General features: G+C 34.2%; 1 protein-coding gene across 4 annotated transcripts; it reads right to left on the bottom strand.

Moving 5' to 3' along the window:
• Positions 1 to 1468: 1468 nt before the first annotated feature.
• On the bottom strand, positions 1469 to 24691 carry LOC126971594 (medium-chain acyl-CoA ligase ACSF2, mitochondrial). Of its 4 annotated transcripts, XM_050817920.1 has the most exons (12): positions 24573 to 24691; positions 22638 to 22815; positions 19649 to 19777; positions 17208 to 17428; positions 15492 to 15613; positions 12997 to 13103; positions 9276 to 9403; positions 6749 to 6917; positions 5577 to 5690; positions 4560 to 4702; positions 2991 to 3132; positions 1469 to 1729 (listed from the first exon to the last, which is right to left on the bottom strand). In XM_050817920.1, exons 1-12 carry the CDS (start codon positions 24626 to 24628, stop codon positions 1502 to 1504), a joined length of 1737 nt encoding a protein of 578 aa, XP_050673877.1. In that variant the 5' UTR covers positions 24629 to 24691; the 3' UTR covers positions 1469 to 1501. The 4 variants fall into 4 exon arrangements, with proteins under 4 accessions (XP_050673877.1, XP_050673878.1, XP_050673879.1 ...); XM_050817921.1 differs by lacking the exon at positions 19649 to 19777 and having other exon boundaries at positions 1470 to 1729; XM_050817922.1 differs by lacking the exons at positions 17208 to 17428; positions 19649 to 19777; positions 22638 to 22815; positions 24573 to 24691 and having other exon boundaries at positions 1473 to 1729; positions 15479 to 15605.

The following is a 24691-nucleotide window of genomic DNA, read 5'->3' as shown; positions in this document are numbered from 1 at the left end:
TACTATTATTACTTATAATTCATGTATAATATATTTCTTATAACGTATATGAGATTTATATTTTAGTATTATATCATAAAACTTTATTATTAAAAATAAGGGGCTAAGCTTGATCTTCATTGGAACAAGAATATTATCAATAAAAGACTTGACTTTCATGCGAACCTATATGTATATGAAGAAAATGAAACATGAAGAACACGAAATACTACTTTTATGGGAAATTGTACTATTTATGTTTGAAGATGAAGATTATATAAATACTTAGCTTGACTTTGAACAAGCTGTGTAACGTGAAGAATAGAAAAATAAAAATGAAGACTTGGCTGTATGGGCTTTTCACCCCTTTGCCTGTCCAGATGGACGAACAGAACCAAAAAAAAAATGTCTATGTTACTTTATTCCATTGCACGGAAACCTAACGGTGACATTAAACAAAGTACTTATTGCTAAATTAGTGGAACCTCTAAGAAAATAATTAAAATAAGGTTCATGGATCCAAAAGATATATTTTACTTTTCAAAAGCCGATAATCACTATAACTACCATGTTTTGCAGTAATATTTTTATATTCTCACATGAATGTTACAAATGTTTCATTATACGCATTTTTTTGCCAAGGTAACCATAACTGGATACAGGAAATGTAACAAATGTTTGTCTTTTTATTATAATTTTATGATCCCGGCTGGATTTTACAATAAGATATGTCGTGTTGATAATAATAAATTATTTACAATTTTACTAGCATAATACGATTTATAAACATCACCAAAACCAGTGGGCCGAAAAAAAATGTCTCCTTTAATATGTATAGTTAATCCCTGAAGTGAGGGCTATCAGTTAAAAAAATAACAAATTGCTTATAGGAAGACTATCTACAAAAATAAGCAACGGTCATAAGAAGTAAAAGGTGACGGAAAGGAAAAAAAGTAGGACTAAGAAATGAGAAGCCATCAAAAACATAACTTGTAAAAAATAACTGGTTGCACTCCAGGAGTGCCGGCAGAAATGAAAACTTTTAACATTAACGTTGTGCTTCTAACATTAATATTTTGGAATGGTTAGGGAAAAATTTCGCACAAATTGCTTTATTTATCAGTATGAAAGTTCTAGCATCGATGTGGTTAAATACAATATTAATTTATTTGCGCTATACACAAAAATGACAATTTATATTACATAAAAAAATTAACACTTCAGAACTATTACAATTATTTTACATTAAAAAGTCTATCTTACAGAAAAATGAACTTTCATCCAAAATTTCAACGACTCTCTTACTCAGGCTTACGAACTTTCGATCAGGTCACGTGTCCTGGCGCGAGTTTAACACTTCATTCCCATCATAAGAAGTGCTCAACGCCGCAAAAGATTTTTTTAACTTCAATAAACCAAGTCTTGCAACTCAGTTCTTCTACCGTAAAAAGTTATGTGATGGTTAGATAGTGAGATCGTCGAATGATCAAAAATAAAACAATAAGCTCAAAATTTTGGATTTTTATAATTTTCCCGATTCCATCATTTCTTTCAGCCTAAATTTTTGAATTTTTCCTGATGCTGTTTTCGGAAAGCTATCGACTATTCTCATTATTCTTGGTATCTTAAATTTAGCCATTTTGCCTGAACAGAATGATTTAATTTCATCAAGACCCAGTTTAGCGCCTTCTCTGATCCTTAAAACAGCACATAGTTCTTCTCCTAATCTTTCATCTGCAACACCAATGACCTTAAAAAAAAACATTAAAATTGTTGAGATTGTCAACCATTATAAAAATAAGTATATTAACATACACAAAAGCAACTTTAACAATAATTGATAATATATAAAGGTCGCTAGAAATTTCAATAACAACTTTTCAAGATACTATCTACAGATAGAGATAAATTACTACCTTCTACTGTCAGTAATTAGCTGTCAATAATCTGAAGCTGTCCCAATGTACCCGATAAGTCATTCTTATAGCCTTATATTGGGACGCGTGAATTGCAATTTCCATACAAACTTTATATCGCTGGTAAGCCTTACGTCGTCCCATTGACAGACAGCGTACACGGATAAAGTGAGTTACCGTCGATAAGTTTATTGGGACAGAAAAGTAAGTTAAGTAAGGGATAGACTGAATATTGGGAACGGCCGTTAGTAAATTATTTTCTCTCATCCACTGATAAACACATACGGCCTTACAAATAAGCTTGGTATAAATTTGTAACTGTGAATAAAGCAAGAATATGCAAAATGTTTACAAATAGACATTTTGACTATTTTTTTATTTTTTTTATTTTACTTTATTCGACAAACCAACAATATTTATGCACAAATGTAAAAATATCAACAAGGAGACTTAAAACGAAAAGACACATAGCAAAAATATCAATAACTGGCATATACAAAAGATTTAGAGACATACAGATTATTTAAAGTAGTGTAACAAAAATAATAGTAATTTCTACAAATTAGCTCCCTTACGCAGGGAGTCAATGACATTATTACGAAAGCAGGTTGATGTGGAATTAAATAAATTGAGTTGCTGATTATTTTGAGAAACTGTATTAAATTGGCGACAAATACGATTGATGCAGGAGTGATATGATAGCTTAGTACGGCTAGGATTATCTTTGAATATGTTGTTGGTACAAAGTACTGTACGTTTAGGGATTTTACAATTGAAATTTATTTTTGGTAATAATGAAGTATCCGTTCGATTATTAACTATTTTATGAAGTAGCATCGTGTCAAGCAGCACACGACGCAAGCATAGAGATACTATGATTGGCTTATAATGTTTCCCGCGTTTATTTGCAAGGCTGCCTGACATTCGGAAAACTTCAGAATTATCATTGCATTGACAGTTTTCACCGATATAGTCAACTTTTTGCATTTTCTTGGTTTATTCTCAGTTTTATTCAATTTTATTTGTAAAGCCGATACTGTCTTCCAAATAAACTATTTAATCTTAACATCTTACAACACTATAAAAGAGTTTTACCTGGCTTTCAACAATATCAGGGTGAGTATTCAAAAGATCTTCGATTTCTTTTGGTGCAATGTTTTCACCACCTCGAACTATTATTTCTTTAATTCTTCCAACAATAGTACCATAGCCGTCAGGGGATAACTTAAATTTATCGCTAGAAAAAGAAACACTAAATTTTAGATTACATATTATATTTTTTTATTTAAGAGGGAGCAAACAGGCAACAGGCCCACGTGATGGGGAGTGGTGAGGCCAACCTAGCCGTTAAGTTAAGTATGCTCTAAGCTTGCAGGAATAAATAACAATTAGTAAACGTTGATGTTGATGAATAATAATTTATCTTACAATTATAATTAATTTTTTAGTTTTAGTTTGATGGGTCCATGGGCCTGTGGCCCCCCTAGGGGATTGTAAGTGCACTGATTAATCTAAAGCAGCGTGCCCTTAACATGGCCTCGCTTTTTAGCCTTTTGCTGCATTTGGAGAGGTTGGCATACTGGATTGAGGTGTGGTCCTGTTTTGTTAGGCAAAGTCAAAGTTAAATAAACTTTATTCAAAGTTACGTCAGTTGGTGCTGGGTCTGCTGCTTCGACTGCCGAAGACAGCAAGCGTCGCAAATATGTTGGTCTCAGTGAGTCATACATCTTTGTGCCGTTTGGTGTCGAGACACAGGGGCCCGTGGGGCCTAGAGGCGCGGAGAATGTTCAAAATACTATCTTCGCGCCTCAATAAGGCTACTGGAAACCCAAGCGCTGGCAGCTATTTCGGTCAACGGATCAGCCTTGCTATCCAACGCGGTAATGCTGCCAGTATTCTTGGTACGCTTCCACGTAATGATAGTTTTAATTTTATGTAGTCGTAGTATTGTAAATATAGTTATAAGATTTGTTTTATTTATGTATGTTTATATGAATATATCTTTATTCAAATAAGCTTAACATCAGGTTTTGAATCGTCAATATAAATATTTTTTTTAGTTTCCATAATATGTTCGGAAAAAGTGGAGCTTGTGAGAAGAACATACAGGCAACTCAAAGGACTCTATATCTTTAAGCTAAGTAATAATATATACTCATATAAAAATAGTTTGTAAGCTTCAATATATGAATCGTGCTCAAATTTAAAAGCGTTTTAAATATTTCATAATAACAAATAAGCTGATACTAAATTATACTATATTGGATGCATAATTTTGGGATTTAATACTTTTTGTGTTTTTGTTTTCATTATACAAATTACAGTACGTGTAAACAACATTAATTTTATATAAAAGATGGCAGGTTTGTAATTGATTTAATCTACATTAGCGCCGAAGCCAGTACTGATTTACATCACAGGCTGAGCATCGGACTTTTCTTTTGCAACACAGCATATTTTGTTAAGTTAGGATTAGCAATATTTTAATTATTTTGATTTGATTGTAATTTTACGTGTGTGGAATTGAATACATTTTTCTTAATCTTAAGCTTGACGACTCCCAATAGACTAGTATGTAGTTATGATTTTATATATATTAGGTAATATTATTTTATGACTAATTTATTAGCTAATATAACAAACGAAAATTATGATTTTATTTACCCAGTATGCAGCCATCCTTCTTCATTTATAGTCTCTTTGGTTTTTTCTGGGTCATTCCAATATGAAATCATATTCACATACCCGCGGATCATCAGTTCGCCACTCTCGCCAAATGGTACTGTTTTGCCATTCTCATCTACAACCTAAAATATAACACCACCATACAAAAAAAATCTCATACATTTTTAATCACTATTATTTTATATGCCTTTTTTTTTAAGTAATTTGATAATTTCAAGCGATTCAGATTAATAGTTAAATTTATAAGACATAGGCTCTTTTGCACAGGATGTCGGCTATATTATGGGTATCACAACGGCGCCTATTTCTACCGTGAAGCAATAATGTGAAAGATATACTGCATTTCGGACAGAAGAGCGCCGCAGCTAGTGAAAGAGAAAGAGATTTAACATCTTATGTCTTAAGAAGACGAGTGCGATTATAGTGCTACTCAGAACTTGTGGATCTTACAAGAATCCTGAGCGGCACTGAATTGTAATGGACAAGGCGTATTAATTACCATTATCTGTTCGTCTTATCCCTTATTGTCATAAAAAAATAACATAATGATTTTTTATATAAGAGAGGGCAAACGTACAAAAATCCATAAAAACATGGAAGGGGTTTTGAGAAAAACTATATGTTGCTGAAGCTCAAGACATAGTACAGGTAGTACACATAGTACCTAAAGAGGACTACCTGCAAAAATAATAAAGGTCATAAGACATGCAGTGGGCTTTCAGATTTCAAATTTATGATGGTCATAATATGCGGCTCCTCGAATGCATCATGGAGGCATCATGTGGGTAGAAAAAATATATTGTATGTAGATAAAAATACACTGTATATACTCGTGTGATGTTATTGTTTTTATGTTATGTTAAAACCACACTCGTGTTCAATGCCCTTCCTTATGTACAGTCACATATAAATCTCTATAACGCTATAACAATAAAATACTACTATAACGCTCATAACATTTTCAAACTACACTTTAGTAATTTGAGCAATTCTTACCTTAGCTTCTACATGATCTTGAATATAGCCCACATGTTCAGCTACCTTATCGACACTGTCATCTGGTAGGGACTGGAAGTTGCTAGCTGTCGTTTCAGTCATGCCATACAGAGACTGAAAACAAAAACACAATTTCTAAAATGGATACTATTTCACGTTATATATTTGATAAAATAACCAACTGGTTTGCACCATCATGATCATTAATTTAAGAGTTCTGTAATAATAGGGGCTTTACGTATGAAATGGATGTTGGCATTCTGATTAATTTGTATAAGAGTAAAACCTCAAAATTTTTTCACATGACGGCTAGAATATTCTAGATTTAAAAGATGTACAATATTGGATTGTTTAACCTAAGATCATTGAAAGTTATGATAACTTTTTTAATACGAATGTAGCTAACGCAGCAGACACAGCTGGCAATATCAGTGCTGTGTTTAAAGAAGATACGGCTACTGACAGTACCGTGCGTTTTTCGTTTAATCAATTCCCAAGAGAAAATTTTGGCTGGAAGAAGGAACCCTGAGGAAAACCGGCCACCAAAGTAAATGATTATAAATTGAATCCATTGGTTGAAGCTGTTCCACATAAAACTAACAAAGAATTAGAGACATGGTTTGTTAGCATACTCAGAATTATATTAGATCTCTATTGCTCCATGATAATGCAAGTTTATAAACATGGAACGTTACAGACTGCGACTTTTCGCAGTTCGAACGTTGCGACTGTTTCAAAACAGCAGCCAGTAATTAATTCCACAAAGCGGCAGTCCAAAGAAAGAAATTACTTGCAAAACGTTAATATGATGCAGTGGGAATTTAGCATTTTGACGTAATGTCCGGTAGTAGAATTCTGCTGCTCTTATGCCTTATGTCCACATAATTGATTATTAAGATAAGGCCAAAATGTATAAATTATGATAAAAGGCAAGAATGGGCAGCGTATATCTATTATGAATGGATTTTTGATAAGACCATAAACGCTAGACCACCTGCGGTTCTCCGGACCAGCGCTGATCCTATCAGCTATGGGTATGATCAGTATTATGCTGAGGTGAATTCGATTTCTGCAATTTAATATAAATTATTAATAAACCTACTTCTATACTAGGTTAAAATTGCAGAATAAATGGTTTTTCTTCCTTTCAAAGGAACAAAAGAAACTCTTACGCTAACTGATGCTGTATTCATTTGTTTTTGCATCTGACGAATGAGTTGTGGACTGCAGGGTGCACCGGCTGCCATCGCCATTTGCAACTTGATCGGTAATATTCCTTTATCCCGTATTTGTGATAATATGTCCACGTACATAGTTGGAGTACCAGTTACTGCTGTACATCTATAATTATAATTATTTAATTTGTTAGTTGTAGGACTCGTTACTTCTTTAATCTAGTAAATTTAAATTATCCTTAGTCTTACTGTGGGATACAAAATGTCATAAGATCTTTTTTACCCGACTCCCCAAAAGGAGTGATATGGTTTTCGTTAGTATGGTTGTACAATCGTTGGCACCTACTAAATCCTACTAATATCTTCCCTTTCTGGGCGTGCGTCCGTGCAGAATGGAATGTCGTTATGCCAACTTAATAACTGACAGGCTTGCCCTGCTTGTTTCAGTGTGACAACTCTCTCTATTATCCCTATTTAAACATTTTATTGAGATAAAACCTTAAGTTGCGAATGCATCGGGCAACTACTAGTATATATACATGTATAAACTACTAATATTATAAATGTGAATGTAAGTTTGTTTGTTACTCTTTCAAGCCGAAACCATATAGGCGGTTTTGATGAAATTTTGTACAGAGATAGAGAAGAGCTTGGGAAAGGACATAGGCTAACTTTTATCGCGATTAAAAGGCTTGGCGGGGTTGAAATTGGAGTGGAGTTCGTGATTATCGAAGACAACGCCTTGAAAATTTGTATGTAAGCACTTGATAAAAAATAAATAATTATTTGTTCTAGCGTTTTTAAAAGGCGTGACCTGTGTGGTGATGAAAGTTCTATACCTAATTTGCAGCTTCTAAAAATGTATTAACCACAGCAGTTTCTATGTGTATTATTTGCAAAGTGAGTATATTAAGAAATATAAAAGCTGCCCAAAACTGCACGCGGACAAAGTCTAGGGTAAAAGCTAGTATATCATAATATAAGGCATAAATTTTGAACCAGAATATAGCATAAGCTGGGAGTTCCTCCAGGCGGTAAAGGCGGTAGCAGTTTAACTGGCTAACAATCAAACTCATATATAATAAAACTAAACTAAAAAAATGGTAGTTTAAGAAACCTGACGGCATTTCTATATAATTTTGTAATTAAAAAAACCCTTAAACAAGAAAGTCGTAAGAATAATCAGTAAGGAAGATTCGTGAAAGTTGCTAAGGCGATGCTTATACGCGTCAAATCCATACAAAAATACCAATTACACCTTATAGGTAGATCTTTAAGGCGAAGAGTAAGCAGAAAACACGCAAACATGGTGTTCTTAGACAAGTTTTGTAGTGAAAGTATAGCATTTAGAGCTATAAACACTACTTAATCCTGTTACACATATCCTTAAGTCTTATTTGTAGGTTGCTAATGCTTGTTGTTGGTTATAGTGAAAACTGCCGAGCCTTTTTGAACTACCACCTTTCTTTGAAGTCAAACAAGTTTTTTGGCATGGCGTGACGCATTTTTTTGGTACTTCCTTCTCTCAGAAAAGTTATTCTTATAGCTTGTACTTTTTTGTGTAGGTTCATTTATTCAGATTAGTAGTGAATAACGAGGATTGTAAGCATATAAACTGTTTTCCACTCAAGAATTTTGAAAATATTGGCTTTGTTACATAGATGGCGGGCCGGCAGCCGTGATCTCATATCGCTCAAGGTCGCTGGCATTTAGTGTCGCCTTAAGAAGCTTAGTGCAAAGTGGCACTCGAATAATAGGGGTAGGTAAATTATAGAACAGGAGGTTTTTTTTATTTTTTAATACTAGTTACTGTAAAAGTCATTTATTTTCTCAAAATGGATTCCTTTTGAATTCTTTTTGTTGTCATTTCTTATATACTAGACACTACTACCGCTTAGGAAACAAGTGGCGCTCTGAGAGAGAAGAAGCAGCGCAATAAACTCTCCCAGGATTATGTTTTTTTTGCGCTTTACTTGTAGGAGTCGGGATCCATTCTAAAAACTGAGCCGTCTCCTCAGTAGATTGGAGTAATCTGCAATGCAATGTAGGTGCTCCCAATTGAGCAACCATTTCTAGAATAGGTCCAGACTGCTGCATTTTTCTTGTATTTAAATATAGTGACTTTTTCCTTATTTAGAAAAGAAAAAAATATTCACTGCAAGACAAGAAAGGTATCAACCATAGTATGGCAAGCGATTCCACCTTCGCACGACACGCCACAAGTTAGGATATCATCCCCACCAACTGGATGTGTGGCGGTCCACCACAGTGCGGTTTTCAGTGGAGCTTTCTTCGTACTACAAAGCTGTCGAATGAGCTTCCTTGTGCGGTGTTTCCGGGACGATACGACATGGGTACCTTCAAAAAAAGCGCGTACACCTTCCTTAAAGGCCGGCAACGCTCCTGTGATTCCTGTGGTGTTGCAAGAGATTGTGGGCGGCGGTGATCACTTAACAACAGGTGACCCGTACGCTCGTTGTCCTCCTATTCCATAAAAAAAACGAGAATAATGATTCCAACTTACCGTTCGCTACATAAAGCGTTAATGTTGGCTTGAACACTGTACACTGGAGATGCTAGTATCAATGTACAACCGTGTCGCAGACCTCCCATCACTGTAACAACTGACCCCAAAGCGTGAAACATGGGCACCTATAAACATTTTACATAGTTAACATACATAAAAGTGTGTATACTTATGTATGCACGCAAGAAGTTATACTTCTTTGGCCTAACAAAGCAAACATCCTTAAAATTATTTATACCTCGTGCTATTCTACGTTTGTAGAAAGAACAATATTGTTAAAATCTTGCAACGATCGCTTTGACAATTAATTATTAAATGACGAATACGGCTGTACGGGATTGAACCCTTTGCCTATCGTAATAATGGACGAAGAAACCAAAAAAAAATAACAAATGTTGCAAACGTCAGAAAATTTAAGGAACCAACTTCACTCTGTTACTACTACAACTACTTCACTGTGTTACAGTGATGCGCGCATCTTAAAATTTCACTCTCATATTTTTTTCATAACTCTCCTAAAGAAATATAACTTCAATAATAAAACATATAATAAAATTCATGCTAATTTAAACGTAACCAACGAACCGAAAGTAAAGGTAAATCATATAAATGAGTTTTAATTACAAGGAATTCTCTTAGCTATACAAAATTTGTTCCAGAATCTTCTAGATAAGCCAGCGCATTCAAATGAAACAGGTTAAGCCACCTAATAGTAGGTTCCATCAATAAATATTCCGAGTCAATTGTCTCGATATCTGTTGAATGGTAAACTATTTATTTACAAAGTACCTACATAGTTTTAAAGTCGCAACTACAGCAAAAAAACGGAATAGTTAATTGTGTAAATTTTAATACCTACTAACTGATTATACTAATTTTAATAATAATTATAATTTGAGGTTGCAAATATTTTCAATATATTATTATATTTAAAATGAGAAGACTATATGAGACAGTTTTTTTTTATCAGCGCAGTCCTCTCTCTTGTAATGCGAGAGGAATCACAAGATTCGCACGCACGAATTCGAAAACTGAAAACGCTAACTAGAGAGCAATAGAGAGGGCTATGCTCGGAGTTTCCCTGCGATATCGAATCAGAAATAAGAAGATCCTTAGGAGAACCAAAGTCACTGACATAGCCCAAGTGCTTGAGAAACTGAGGTGGCATTGGGCAGGTCACTTAGCACGACGGACAGATGGCCGTTGGATCAGTAAAGTCTTCGAATGGCGACCACGTACTGGAAGAAGCAATGTTGGAAGGCCCCCCACAAGATGGACGGATGATCTGGTCAGGATCGCGGAAAAAGGTTGGATGAGGGCAGCGCAAGACCGATCATCGTGGAGATTATTGGGGGCGACCTTTGTCCAGTAGTGGACGTCTTGTATTGTCTTTGTATATTTCACTACAAAATATTAATTACAGGGTAGTACCATAATTAATTACGCCTCTTGCGCAATTATTTATGGTTTTAGCGCAAGAAATATCCAGAAGCTACAACACGCCCGAACGCTAAAAGCGCCAACATATATGTCACAGAGTAACTTGGAATCCTGACTGCCATTAGTTCGTGTGATGCGAAAAAAATTAACTGCCGGCTTGCGATCACCACCATAGATATACGCTATGTACAAGAGATAGATGTGCCACTGACGTTTTTATTATGTAACATCATTGTACCCAGGCTAAGAGATGGCGATGTGTTATTTTTAGTAAAAATATTTTACGCCCGTACCCGCACATCGAAATATTACATTATTATTATTTGTGGATGGAAATTCTTAACCTCGTTAGAGAAAATGTGTTCTGTGTTTTTAATAGTGTTTTGAATTTCTTTGATTACCACACGATAGTCAAGTCTTGTTTTAATCAGTAACTTAAGTAAGTTTATTACTATCACTAGCTCCATCTATCATGTATGTAAAATGATCGCCATCGTGATGAATTTGCAGCGTACCTAATAGAATAGATGGCAGCACTTTTAATGCAAATTTTTATTATGTGCCAATGTAGGGAAGTTGAACCCCCCTGATCACCACAAAGCCCACACGCTATAGGACATAGCAAAGGGTGTCTACTAGAGAGTTGAGACCTGTCAGTGATGCCACCTAGTTCTTGGGCAATAACAAGTGACATTATATTTATTATGTTATTTAAACATCCAAACATGTTATCGGATAACAATTCAATATACAAATTTAATTTGTACTAATATTATTATGGACGTCGCTGAATTTGAACCGGCGGTTCTGGTGATTGTGTCTCTTACGCGTATAACAACTAAGTTAAACGTCTGAATTTTGATAAAAATAAAATATATATATTTAAATCCAGAAATAGGGAAGTCACTTAAAATTAAGAAAAATTCATTTATTTCTATCCACGCGATAAGATAACTGCATTTTCAACACAATTGCTTGTAAAGTGAGCCTCACCATAAGTGCAACTTAACACACTAGTGAATAATAGAATTATCTTTACAAAGTTAAGTCAGTGTCTAACTGAAAATTATATAAGTGTAAACAGAGTACTTTCAATTTAACCGGGTAATACAGTTTTTTTTTTGTTACAACAAAGAGGTTTTATGCCGCTGATAATTTTTGGAATAAATAAATGTGTCCCTAATTAAGACGAAAAAACATTTATTATTGCCAAATATTTATAATCCACAATAATTTGTTACCTATCAAATATATGCATCAGTAATATTATAATTTTGAGATTTATGCAACATGTTTGTTGAAAAAGGGCGTATGTTTTTTTTATGAAAATAAGGGACGAGACGAGCAGGTCGTTGAGCTGATGGTAATTGATACGACCTGCCAATTACAATGGAATGCCGCTGAGGATTCTTGAAAACCTAAAAATTCTGAGCGGCACTACAATTTCTCTCGTCACCTTGAGATATAAAAAGGCATAAAAGGCATTTATTTTCTCAAAATTGATTCCTTTAGAATTCTTTTTGATGTCATTTCTTATACTACTAGATACTACTACCGCTTCGGAAACAAATGGCGCTCTGAAAGAGAAGAAGCGGCGCAAGAAACTCTCCCAGCATTCTTTTTTTTGCGCTCTTTTCAATAAAAATATACAATATTGTACAGTCGCTATAAAATAATCACAATATAGTCCCAGGCTGTCCGATCATTTAGATATTCAGCAGTGGAGTAATAGGATTTACGACAGAGCCATTTTTTTTATAAAACATTTAAATTTATTTATAGATAATGCCTGAACAGTGGCTGGGACTTTATTGTAGAAGTGTATACATTTACCCTTAAAGCTATTATGTATCTTATGAAGCCTACTAGAATTAGTTACAAGCAATCCCTTATTTCTAGTGTTATAATAGATGTCAAGTCTCATTTGCCCAGTAATTTCATTAGCTACGGCGCCCTTCAGACCGAAACACAGTAATGTTCACACATTAGATCGCTTCACGGCAGAAATAGGCGCCGTTGTGTTACCCATAATCTATCCGGTGTCCTGTGCAAAGTAGCCCCCCAAAGTAGCCCAATAGTGTGTAACTCGTGAGCAACTTATTGACTAGACACTCGGCTGATTTACGCCCTCGCCTACGACTCTGGCTGCAACCCACAGCCTCGTGTATAATGATCAACTTACCTTGTATCATATTCTACTATTATTTGTAATGATAGCATAATATTATATATGAACCCACAACCTAATACTATGTAATAAAAAGATGGAAGTTGGTACCTGTACGCAAATTTTCTGGTGATAATCACGAAAATTACTTCTTAATCCAGAAAAGTAGGTATTATTTACTAAGCCCAGATGAGAGTCGAGACCAGCTTTGGGTTTACCTAAAATTTGGAGATCGATTAAATAATCGAACAAAAAGTGGCATAATATTTATCTGAAGTGTTTTTATTGAGTTTCAATTAAATTATTTTCCTTTTTAAACATCTTTGAAATTGAAAATGTTATGCATAAGTACTAAAGAAAGAGGTCGAAGTGATCCAAGAAACGAGGTCAAGATGTATTCATCAAATATAATAAATGCTGCCGTTAAGGCGTATAATAAGATATGTTATGTTTTTAAAAGTGATAACCTTCACTTCTAGGATTAATACACAAATAAAATTTGAAAAACAAAATTTTATGAACGATGCGGGACTCGAACCCACTACACGTAAAGTAGATCCTGTAGATGAAACCACAACCTGAGTTGAACAAAACAAACAAGATTTTGGAACGATACGTTACACGAACGGTTAGCTCAGTTGGTTAGAGCACCGTCACGGAACGCCGGAGGTCACGGGTTTGAGTCCCGCATCGTTCATAAAATTTTGTTTTTCAAATTTCATTTATGTATTATAATAAGATTTTCAATACAGTACCTAGGCAATGTATAGAATACCTAGACCATTCAGGGAATGTATGAAGTACCTATTATTAAATACTAGCTTATGCCCACGACTTCGTCCGCGTAGATAAAGGGTTTTTAAAAATAATAAGCAAGTTTGGAATTGAAGATTATCTCATGTCCTATTCCAGTTCAGGTTCCCATTTTCGCTCCCGTTCTCAACATATTATATGAAACTTATTTCGAGGAAGATTGCTGTGGCAAATTAAACCTCCTATTGGTATAGTTATAGTGCATCGACGTAAATTTCAATTTTTAGTGAATCCCCCTGGAATTTTTCCGGGATAAAATGTAGCCTATGTCCTTTCCTAAGGTCTAGTCTATCGCTGTACCAAATTTCATCAAAATCGGTTCGATAGCTCTTGCGTAAAAGCGTAACAAACAAACTTACATTCACATTTGTAATATTAGTAGGGATTAATAATTAGATTTATTGCCTAGGAGTCACTACCGAATACAAACGAATTTAAGTTATCATTTTAAAATTACTATAAACGACATTAATCCTCTTTATCTTAGTCATGGATTTAGTAAATTGATATTTAATCAGCTTGCAGTGAGTGACGCATTATTTTGATAAACAATTTTATTTGGTTGGGCATTAAATTTAAAATAATAGGGACAAAATATGAATATTAAACAATATAATATAAACGATTTTGGAAACTTCTATTCCATTTTTAAAAGATGATAGCTTGAAGATACAATTGTCACATTTGATCATGTAGTATCGATCAAAGAGGATGTAAACACTACGTAATAAGAGATGGGACTACCTACGTAAATATTGGGTGTGTTCCGATATGCACTGCGACCACTGTACAGTGTGACGTCAATTTAGTATACTGTGAAGCCGTTCCTTTATAGTTAGTCATACTGGTTACTATTTAAAACGGAACGCAATCCCGTATACTGTCAGCCGCATTTTTTGACGCAGCATTCAAATTATAGTTTTCTAGTTCATTAAAAAAAACTGTTGTTGGAGTACTGTCAAATTAAAAATATTTGGGATTAAACTGTAGGTATTGTTTATAAAACGTAAGGCACTCGAGTGGTTTGGACTGATCTCCTCGAAAACGCCAGTGCTCACAGTAGAATATAGCGGCGATTTATGACGTCATATTTCCCTAGGGTACTGCGGTAGTATACTGCCAGTCCATAACGGAACGAATTTTTCTACAGTGATAGCACTGTGAAGTGCTTGCAGTGCATATCGGAACATACCCATTGTAATATAGTTTAGTATGAAACGTGCAATGACTTGAGATAAGTTTGAAATACCAGTAATTACAGTATGGCGATTAGCGACGAAGTATAATCCGCCTAAGTTTGAAAGCGAACAGACGCCTAAAACGTAGTAGATTTCGGTTGTCTCCGTTTTTTTACAAGATTTTATTAGCCGTCATCTGTCAATCTATCAATGACTGCACGTTTCTTTGAGAGTTTCGCTAGACTGGTATCGATTGTATATAACACTTGAACTATACAGATTATCAGTAAAATATACAAACTTAAATCACCTAGCTTTGTCATAGCTCAGTACATTAGTACTATCTTTTAGCTTACAGTTCAATCACAACCCTCATTTTAACTAGTACAATCCTTAGTTTATAGATGGCGCTACTTCAGTATTCACCATAATATTATAAATTAATAGAATATTAATAACGGACTACAGTGAAGCTTCAATTGAATTAAGTGAATGATTAATTTATTATTCGTAAATTTATATCACATTATTCATTGAGATAAGGTCTCATTTAAAACAGATATCAACAGATTTCAGACGGTAAAATTAGCCAAACTTAATACCTTTTCTACCCACCAGTAGTCCCTGATGTAAAATGTATGATGCTGCCATCCCCAGGATTAATCTCTTTGACGTATTCCGATATCCTGTTGTTATTCCTGTATTCATTTGCCAATGACTTCAATTTGAATATCCCGCTATAAATTGAATGCATACAAAACGATGATAAATAACATTAATCCTGTTTATTTGAGATATAAAATTAGTAAATTATAATTATTAAATTTATACAACATTAATTCAATGAGATAATTATTTATCAGTCACCTTTCTCCGAAACACCATGTTAATCCATTTAAAAGAAAATCGATATTTAAATATGTTTTAAATTACACAAAAAAATGGAAATAATGTTTTACAGTCACGGACTAGTAAAAAAATAAGGACTCCGTGTCACCTTACATAACAGTGTAGCACCAAAACAAGCCGATCAACGTGTAAATACATAGCCCCACGCACAGGCCGATAGGCGGCCATTATGAGAATCAGATCAGTTTGCGTCCAAAAAAAAAATATTTGAAAAATGCCGTCGTGCGTTGTGAAAAAGAGTAAAAATGATACTATATAAGTATTTGTGGCCATACATGATTATTTAAGGGAGATAAAATTGTATAACTAGCTATATAACTTGCTAATATAACGGAGCTTCACTTGCTAATATAACGGTGCTTCACTTGCTAATATCACGGCGCGGAGTCCTTCTTTTTTTACTCGTCCGCGTTTACAGTAAGTTTTTTTCTTGCTTGCTGATTGCTTTGCACAGTCATTTTGTGGAATCAAATACCGGCTGCAGTTTTTTCGAACCGATATGACTTACAGATCTTCAAACGTACTCCAACATCAACGTAATCCCAATTAAGATGACTATGATATAATCAACCAGCCTTACAACTTCCCATCACATAAAACTTTTTCCCTTTCCCTCACTCTTATAAAAAAAAAATATATCTGGAAGGCTTTTGGGTTGTTTTAAAAAAATAACAAGACTCCGGCAAGTCTTTTGTCAATGTAATTATAATTGAGTAAGAAGAATTATTAATAAAAGCCAGCAATTTAATATTTTCTAATATCATATAAGATCTATCTAGTGTTTGGTAGAACATAAAAATATGTTTTTTGTTTATCTCAAGAACAACAGAGTCGATCTGAAAATTATTTTATAAACAGAAAGGAAATTATGTTTAGTCCTTATATTCCCGAAAATAAACCGATTTGAACTTTACCATTCAATCTTATCTTATATATAAAATTCTCGTGTCACAATGTTAGTTACCTTACTCCTCCGAAACATCTTTACTGATTTTTACCAAATTTTATAATATGCATATTCGGTAGGGCTGAGAATCGGCTATTATCTATTTTTCATCCCCCTAAATGTTATGGGTCCACCCCAATTTTTATTTTTTATTTTTTGACATTTTTATTTTATTATGATTCAGTATTGAAAAATACACACAAATTTAAATTTTCACCCTTCTACGATCTACAATTATTTTTGTAGCACGATTATTATATTATTCTGTTCCATCCACCAAATCGATATAGGGTTGCAAGATGGCCATCGAATACAATAACTGTAGTACGGTATATTTGGTAGGTCTGAGAATCGGTTGCATCAAAATTTTAATAATTGATTTTTTTTGATATGTAATATCGCAATACGAATTGATGGGTCAACTAGTATAGTATAATTATTATAACACATATCAATATATCTAACTTAATACTTACTTTAAGTCATCATTTCCGATAGCCACTAACGTTGTTAAAGTTGGAAAATCTTTCGAAACCAATTTTCCTGGTTGTGAGTTACTTAATTCTGGTATCATCTGCTGCAGCATGCCATAATAATCCCTGCTGGTTATTTTATTGCCAAAAACGAGTCCCTTCAGTTCAGCTTTGTTGATACAATATCCCAGTTCCGATATTTCATATGAAGGGTTAATTAAAACCTGAAATGTTAAATGAGCATGTGGTAATTTTGTGAAATAGACAATCCATATAGCCCTGGTTCGAATCCCTATAGTAAAATATATAATAATAATAAATTTCGTTTATTTCAAAGATTACATATACATTTTTAGTGGTTGAGACTTCCCAGTAAGTTGTCTTAGGACACTTGTATTGGGAATATCTCGCAACTTCCTTAGCAGATACATTTTATTTAGTAAAGAATATAGAAATAAACAGAAATGATTAAAAACCAAACTTTTCAATTTACAATTAATTGCGTGTGTGTGTGTGTGTGTGTGTGTGTGTGTATGTGTGAGTGAGTGGGTGTGTGGATGTGGGTTTGAATTGGACCTTTTATTGGGTCGATCTATACAATGCGTGTGTTTATCATGTCAGTATAGGTACCATCTGTATAAAGTATGTATGCATACTCATTATTCAATATATTATATTTGTCTTCCAGCCATTGTACAGGCTATAATTATCTAGTTTTGGGTAAGATAATTTGTGTAAATATTAGATTTTTAGTTTTTTTAATTTAATACACCTCTAATGCAAATCATGTACCTTTAAAATTACAAAAATACTATTATTTGAATGTGCTTACTATTAATAGGCTTGAAGTCGGTGTCAAGCGAAATGTAATACCAGGTACCTACACTCGCCACGCGTGACTTTGAGCGGGATAGCTTAGTCTAGAACCAAAAAACCCAAGCGGACAGACACCGACTTAAACCCTATCAATAGGAAAAACATACAACTTATAGTAGTTTATTTATGTTAAAGGTTAAGACGTATTTTTTATTATATCCATTTTGACACTCGGTAGCCTTCACTAGCTAATAACGGCCATTTTCAATAGCCTATCTACCCTTAGTTTAACTTACGGATACATTGCTGTCACCGTTTTAAGACAAGATCTTATCTATCCATAGATATGTCCAATATAGTTATAGTCCAATGCTATCTGTCAATAAAAGGATAGATTTGTCTACCTCAACTAAGTTAAACTAAGGATAGACACGGGCGAGTAAAAAAAGAAGGACTCCGCGCCGTGATATTAGCAAGTGAAGCACCGTTATGCTTGTGTGTGTGTGTGCGGTTGCGGGGGATACTAGTTACACAATTTTTTCCCCCTTAAATAATCATTTATGGTCACAAATACTTATATAGTATCGTTTTTACACTTTTTCACAACGCACGACGGCATTTTTAAAATAATTTATTGAGACGCAAACTGATCTGTCACAGACGATTACAATTCTCATAATGGCCGCCTATCGGCCTGTAGTAGTGTAAGTGTGTGCGTGGGGCTATGTATTTACACGTTAATCGGCTTGTTTTGGTGCTACACTGTTATGTAAGGTGACACGGAGTCCTTATTTTTTTATTAGTCCGTGAGGATAGATTATTGAAAACGGCCGTATCACTATACTGGACATAACTATGAATAACTATAGAAAAGATGTGGTGTCGTGGGACACCAGGTAGGAACGAAGTTCCTTCGGCTAATGTAGAATCGCACAATTTGTAAAATAAAATCGTGATCAATTTTATGTAGGTTTTCTCGATTTTTCTCTTAAATTTTGCAGATTAGTTTTTATTTAAGTACAGGAAAGTATTTAGGAAATTCAGTATTTTAGGAAATAATGAATTACGTAAAATAAAAAAAAAATCGTAATCCAAATTATCAATTAAAATAACAAAATACGTCTCTTTATTTTTGTTTGACAACATAAAATTACATAGAAATAGAAATAATTACCAACCCTGTTAAGATTTCTTGCACTCACATAATAAAGTCCATTAGAAAGAGAAAGGTATTATACACTACTCGCTTGTGTATACGACTGTCGCGCCTGCGCACGTCTCATTTAACGGTTTTATTCCACGGACTTTTTCTTACGGTTTTACTATCACATTTTTTTCAGTTCGCTCCCGCAGCAAAATCCCTATCTCCTCCTAGCCTGCCGTAAGGAAATTCGTTCCAATAAGATCTTGTCATTAAACGGTGACAGCAATGTATACTTAACTAGAGATACGTTATTGAAAACGGCCGTAAGCCGAAACGCCAGCGAATAGCGAGTAAAGATGCCAGATAGTTTATTTGGCGGGTGACTATCAATACACAGGGCTGTACCAGCAGCTTGTTAATGCGCCCCGAGTATATAGCCTTAATATCACTCAAGTCGTAGATACTTTATTAAGTAAATACATACAGATATAAGGCCCGCACGAGCAGCACCTATCGCTGATATAATCCAACCGGAACAATTGTGACTCCAAAGTCCAAGGCGATCTCCCTTCTCAAATCCGTTGTTCCGAAGAGCATGACCCAAAGAATCTGCCTGTAATATTCCATATTTTTTGTTAATTATACAAACGAACATATAAAATTGCAAGTATTTATTTGGATAGGTGAACCGATTTTGATGATTCTTTTTTAACCGACTACAAAAAAGGAGAGGGTTCTCAATTCGTCGGTATGTTTTTTTTCATGTTTGCTACCTCAAAACTTTGAACTAGGTGAACCGATTTTGATGATTCGTTTTTTTAAACTGGTGCTTCCCGTGTGGTTCCGTTACAATTTGGTGCAGATTTGACAGTGGTAACCATGAGAAAACCAAAAGTCTTTAATTTGCTAAGTATGTGCGTAACAAATTTACGAATAACTCAATATCGCGCCAACTGATTTCGATAATTCTTTTTATATTGGATATATATACTCCAAAGGTAGTTTGGTGAGAGTTTGGTTAGGTTTTGATAATAAGATACATAACAAAGTAACGGAACTCTTCAATACATAGGAGCAAATTAACGATACTAGGCCAAATCTTTATTATGCTATCCCGATATTTGGATCACCTGATGATCAATCGAACTCCTTTACGACTTAGAGTTAGGGTGCGATCTGTCGCAGAACTCCTTACTGTCTGTAGTAATCAAATTGCAATGCGCTTTCGTTCATTACTGATTTGCAAAATTTTTAAAGATAGTACTTCAGATTCACTATAAATAAAAATAAAATACCAAAAAATCAACAGAATTCAAGAAATTTATTCCAAACTAAAGATATATGCACTAAAAAGTGTTAAACATATTGCTTATTTTTATATAATCTAATTATATAAACAATTATTTTTATTTTTGGAGTCGGTGTCAGCCAAGGTAGGTTTGTAACTACATACATAGTTATAGGTGAGATGTGCTTATGTCGCACGCGTGACGTGACGAGGCGAGAGGACACCGATTATATATTTTTATTATGTGCAGAACTTTTTATTATTATAATGATAAATATTAATGATAAAAGATGACTTAGACGGGAAGTCCAACGATAAGTACGCATCATTTACACTATCGGCATATTGTACAGAAATTATAAATTTTGTGCATTTATTATATGCCTATGAGGTTTTGAATGGTACATATATTAATAGAGTAAATTTAGTTAACAGGGGCGTTATATTTAGAAAATCTAGTGCTATTTAAAAAGTTTTAAGCTGGTAATAAATGGTAAATGATCTTTAGTTTTCTTCCGCTTCAGGGTTCGGCAAGTCAGCAGCCCCTTAAGATGCCTTGTAGTTGCGAAACACGTGTCGATATTTGTGAATCAAAGATTTGGTATCAATGCCGGAATTTACCAGTGGAACCTTGCACAGGATACCGGCTAGATTATGGGTACCATTAACGGCGCCTATTTCTGTTGTGAAGCAGTAATGTGTTAGCATTATTGTGTTTCGATCTGAAGGGGGCCGTAGCTAGTAAAATTACTGGACAAATGAGACTTTACATCTTAATATGTGCTAAGGTGACGAGCGCAATTGTAGTGCCGCTCAGAATTTTTGGGGTTTTTTTAGAAGCCTGCGTACCACTGCATTGTAATGGGAAGGGCCTATCAATTAATAACAGCTGAACGTCCAGCTCGTCTCCTCCCTTACTTTAAAAAAAATACTGAGCATTCGCCACGCAGTGCTGTTCAAGGCATCATCAACAAACGCAACTCTATAAATTATTAAAAGATTTTATTTACTTCAAGTTAATTAATTTGTTTAAACATTTTTGACAAACTTTAAGCACTAAAACCGCTTTGGAATTAAATCATTGCGCTTTGAGAGGATAAAACTGTTCCAGGGTAGTCGCCGCGCAAATTCATATTCTCACCAATATTTATACCGTTTCCAAGGTTCTTAGGGTTGCAGACAATGAGATTGGAATCATTTTTGAAATCATAATGGCCGGCCTACTCAACTACGATTCAAAAGGCATTTAATTTTTTCATAATTCATTCCTTTAGAATTCTTTTTGATGTCATTTCTAATATACTAGACGCAACTACCGCTTCGGAAACAAATGGCGCTCTGAGAGAGAGGAAGCGGCGCAAGAAACTCTTCCAGTATTTTTTTTGCGCTTTTTTTAATGAAATATACAATATTGTAGTGTCATTTCTATTCCTATAAAATAATCATAATCTAGTCCCAGGCTGTCGCATCATTTAGATATTCAGCTGTGGAGTAGTAGGATTTACGACAGAGTCATTTTTTAATAAATCATTTAAATTTATTTATAGATAATGCCTGAGTAGGCTGGGACCCTTAAAGCTATTATGTATCTTATGGAAAGATATTGATATCTTTATCAAGGTTCTCAGGGTAACGTTTTATTATATCATGATCATATCAGCCGAAAGACGTCTACTGCTGTATAAAGGCCTCCATCAAAGATCGCTCCTGTGCCCTTACCCAACCTATTCCGGTGATCTTGACCAGATCATCAATCCATCTAGTGATCGACTGTCCGTCGCTGGCGTATACGTCGTTACCAGTTATGACATACGACACATTCATCTTCGTCTTCAAAAACTGTGGTATTTGCAACATGGACATTAGACATGATCTTCGCCTTGTCCATGTTAATTTTGAGACCTACTCCTTGAAAAGCTGTATTATATTAAGTCTTCTATGGTCTCAGCCATGATTACGATATCATCTGCAAGTTCAAGGTGATTGATAAATTCGCTGCTGATACTGATGCCCAGTTCCTCCCAGTCCAGACTCTTAAAGACATCTTCCCACGAAAAGGTGGATAGCTTCGGCGATATAACATTGTTGTCTTGCCTTGTCTGCCCTGTCTTGTTTGGAATGGTGTATAATTTTGGCAAGCATATTAATTATAATATTTTTTACTAAGAAATGTCCCTAGACTCACCTTACTTAATAGTTCCTCATATGTAATTGTCAAATCCTCGTGAATAGATTTAATTGCTACTCTATTGGGATACTTATTAACTGTGTCCTCTAATACTTTACCCATATTCGAGTAGGTAAGAGGTTCGCATCCTGGGTTGTGCAGATAACTAGGCTGTCCTGAAAATTTTCGGGACAACCTGAAAAAAGGAAAGCACCTTTAAATATACTTACTTTAAGAGATATTTACACATTTTTAAGTCAGACATTAGATTAGTTACTACCACACCCATTAAATTCACTTTTTTTAGAGATTATTTTAGGGATTTAGACTGGTTTTAGTGCTGTTAATTATTATTAAGTAATGATGTAAGATATCAAATACCAAGAGTTTTCATCCAGTTTCACGAAAAGTTAAGTGCAATAAAAAACAGGTGGCGAAATATCGCACAATTATTGATAATAAAAGGACAGATATGTCATGCATGAAATTAAGATTAGTCAAGATTCAAAATATTACAAAATAGTTTCAAGTTCTTTTACTAAATCGAGATCCCAAGTGATCTGCAATTATAGGTTCATAGTGGATTCAGGTAGGTCACCTATACGAATGTCTTATATCTAATTGATCTATTGGTAGTCCAGTTTTGTTTCAGCTGTTCCTTCTAGCTAAAAGCTTAGTAATAGTAGTAGTCTAATACCAAAAACTGGAAAGAATATTTTCCACATCCCAAAGCATTTATTACAATATCGTGTTCCGGCGACTAAATCCACAGCTACCCTCGTTGTTTTCAAGAATCACCTAATGGAGTCAATAAATAATTACTAACGGCCATTCCCAATATTCATTCTATCTCTTACTTGAGATAAAAATCGTAACGATCGTTGACTTTTCTGTCCCAATAAACTTATCGACGGTAACTCACCTTATCCGTACACGTTGTCTGTCAATTGGACAACGTATAGCTTACCAGCGATAGAATTTGTATGGAAATTGTAATTCACGCATCTCAATATAAGGCGATAAAAATGACTTATCGGGTATATTGGGACAGCTTCAGATTATTGACAGCTAATTACTGACAGTCGAAGGTAGTAATTTATCTCTATCTGTAGATAGTATATTGGGAACGGCCGTAAGTAAATATCCATTATCACCCAAAACAATGCCCAAATAGTTTGGAATACATTTGGAACTTGGATATAGATTTTGAAAAAAATTTAACTGTCACGTGAATAATGTGCCCACCATATCGCAATATTTTCAAACTTCAAGTCGCTGGTAGACATGGCTTGAAAGTTTAACGAGAGAAATAATATTCTATTATTATTTTATAATTTCAGAAAATTCTTATTTGAGGCTTGAAAGGTATATATATGCTTTGATAATGGGTATATTCCACTGCTAACTATGTTAATTATATTTAATATTATCTAATTTAATGTAAATATAACGACTATATGTATTAATTTGTGAAAACTTGTAAGTATTTAACCGACTTCAAAAAGCAGGAGGTTCTCAATTCGATCGGTATATTTTATAACAGTTTCGTAATTAAAATATGCTAGCTGTAAGTTTACTAAAGTTGTAAAATAAAAAGAATCTTATTCAACTATTGAAATAAGAATTACAAAGCTACTAGAGCTATATAGTACTTATATTTATAAATACATCTTAACTTACAATAAATATACATTTACAATATCAATAAAGTGTTCTTTAACTTTTTATTTTTTTATATCTTCCCTTCCCGAAACTGCTCGAAAACAAATGGGTTAGTGACGAAATTGAGAATTACGTTACAAGCATTTATTTATTATAATAATATACGTTGTGCACTAAAATAGCTGTTACACGGCTTATTATGATTAATGAAGCAACAAATGTTCTTTGATAGGTTAAATCACAGAGTAGGGATGTATACTTAGTTAAATTAAAACATAAAATTTTCGTTACCTCGAGTAGTTCCACAAATAAACACGATTAAATAACACACAGCTACGCACAAACATGTTGCAAGTACGAGACAACTATATCGTATGTATATTAACGACAATTTCTTATCATACTTACTG

This window comes from Leptidea sinapis, chromosome 24 (genome assembly GCF_905404315.1).
Source record: "Leptidea sinapis chromosome 24, ilLepSina1.1, whole genome shotgun sequence".
Classification (NCBI taxonomy): Eukaryota; Metazoa; Arthropoda; class Insecta; order Lepidoptera; family Pieridae; genus Leptidea; species Leptidea sinapis.
Note: the sequence above shows the minus strand (reverse complement) of the source record. Positions and strands in the feature narration are given on the sequence as shown.

Excerpts from the sequence above, each read along its gene's own strand:
- LOC126971594 (XM_050817920.1), bottom strand. The coding sequence starts at position 24,628 with ATGTTTGTGCGTAGCTGTGTGTTATTTAATCGTGTTTATTTGTGGAAC. Across the intron at positions 22,816-24,572 it reads TATTTGTGGAACTACTCGAG|GTTGTCCCGAAAATTTTCAG; the intron begins GTAACGAAAATT and ends TCCTTTTTTCAG. Across the intron at positions 15,614-17,207 it reads ATCGGAAATGATGACTTAAA|CGGGATATTCAAATTGAAGT; the intron begins GTAAGTATTAAG and ends TTCAATTTATAG.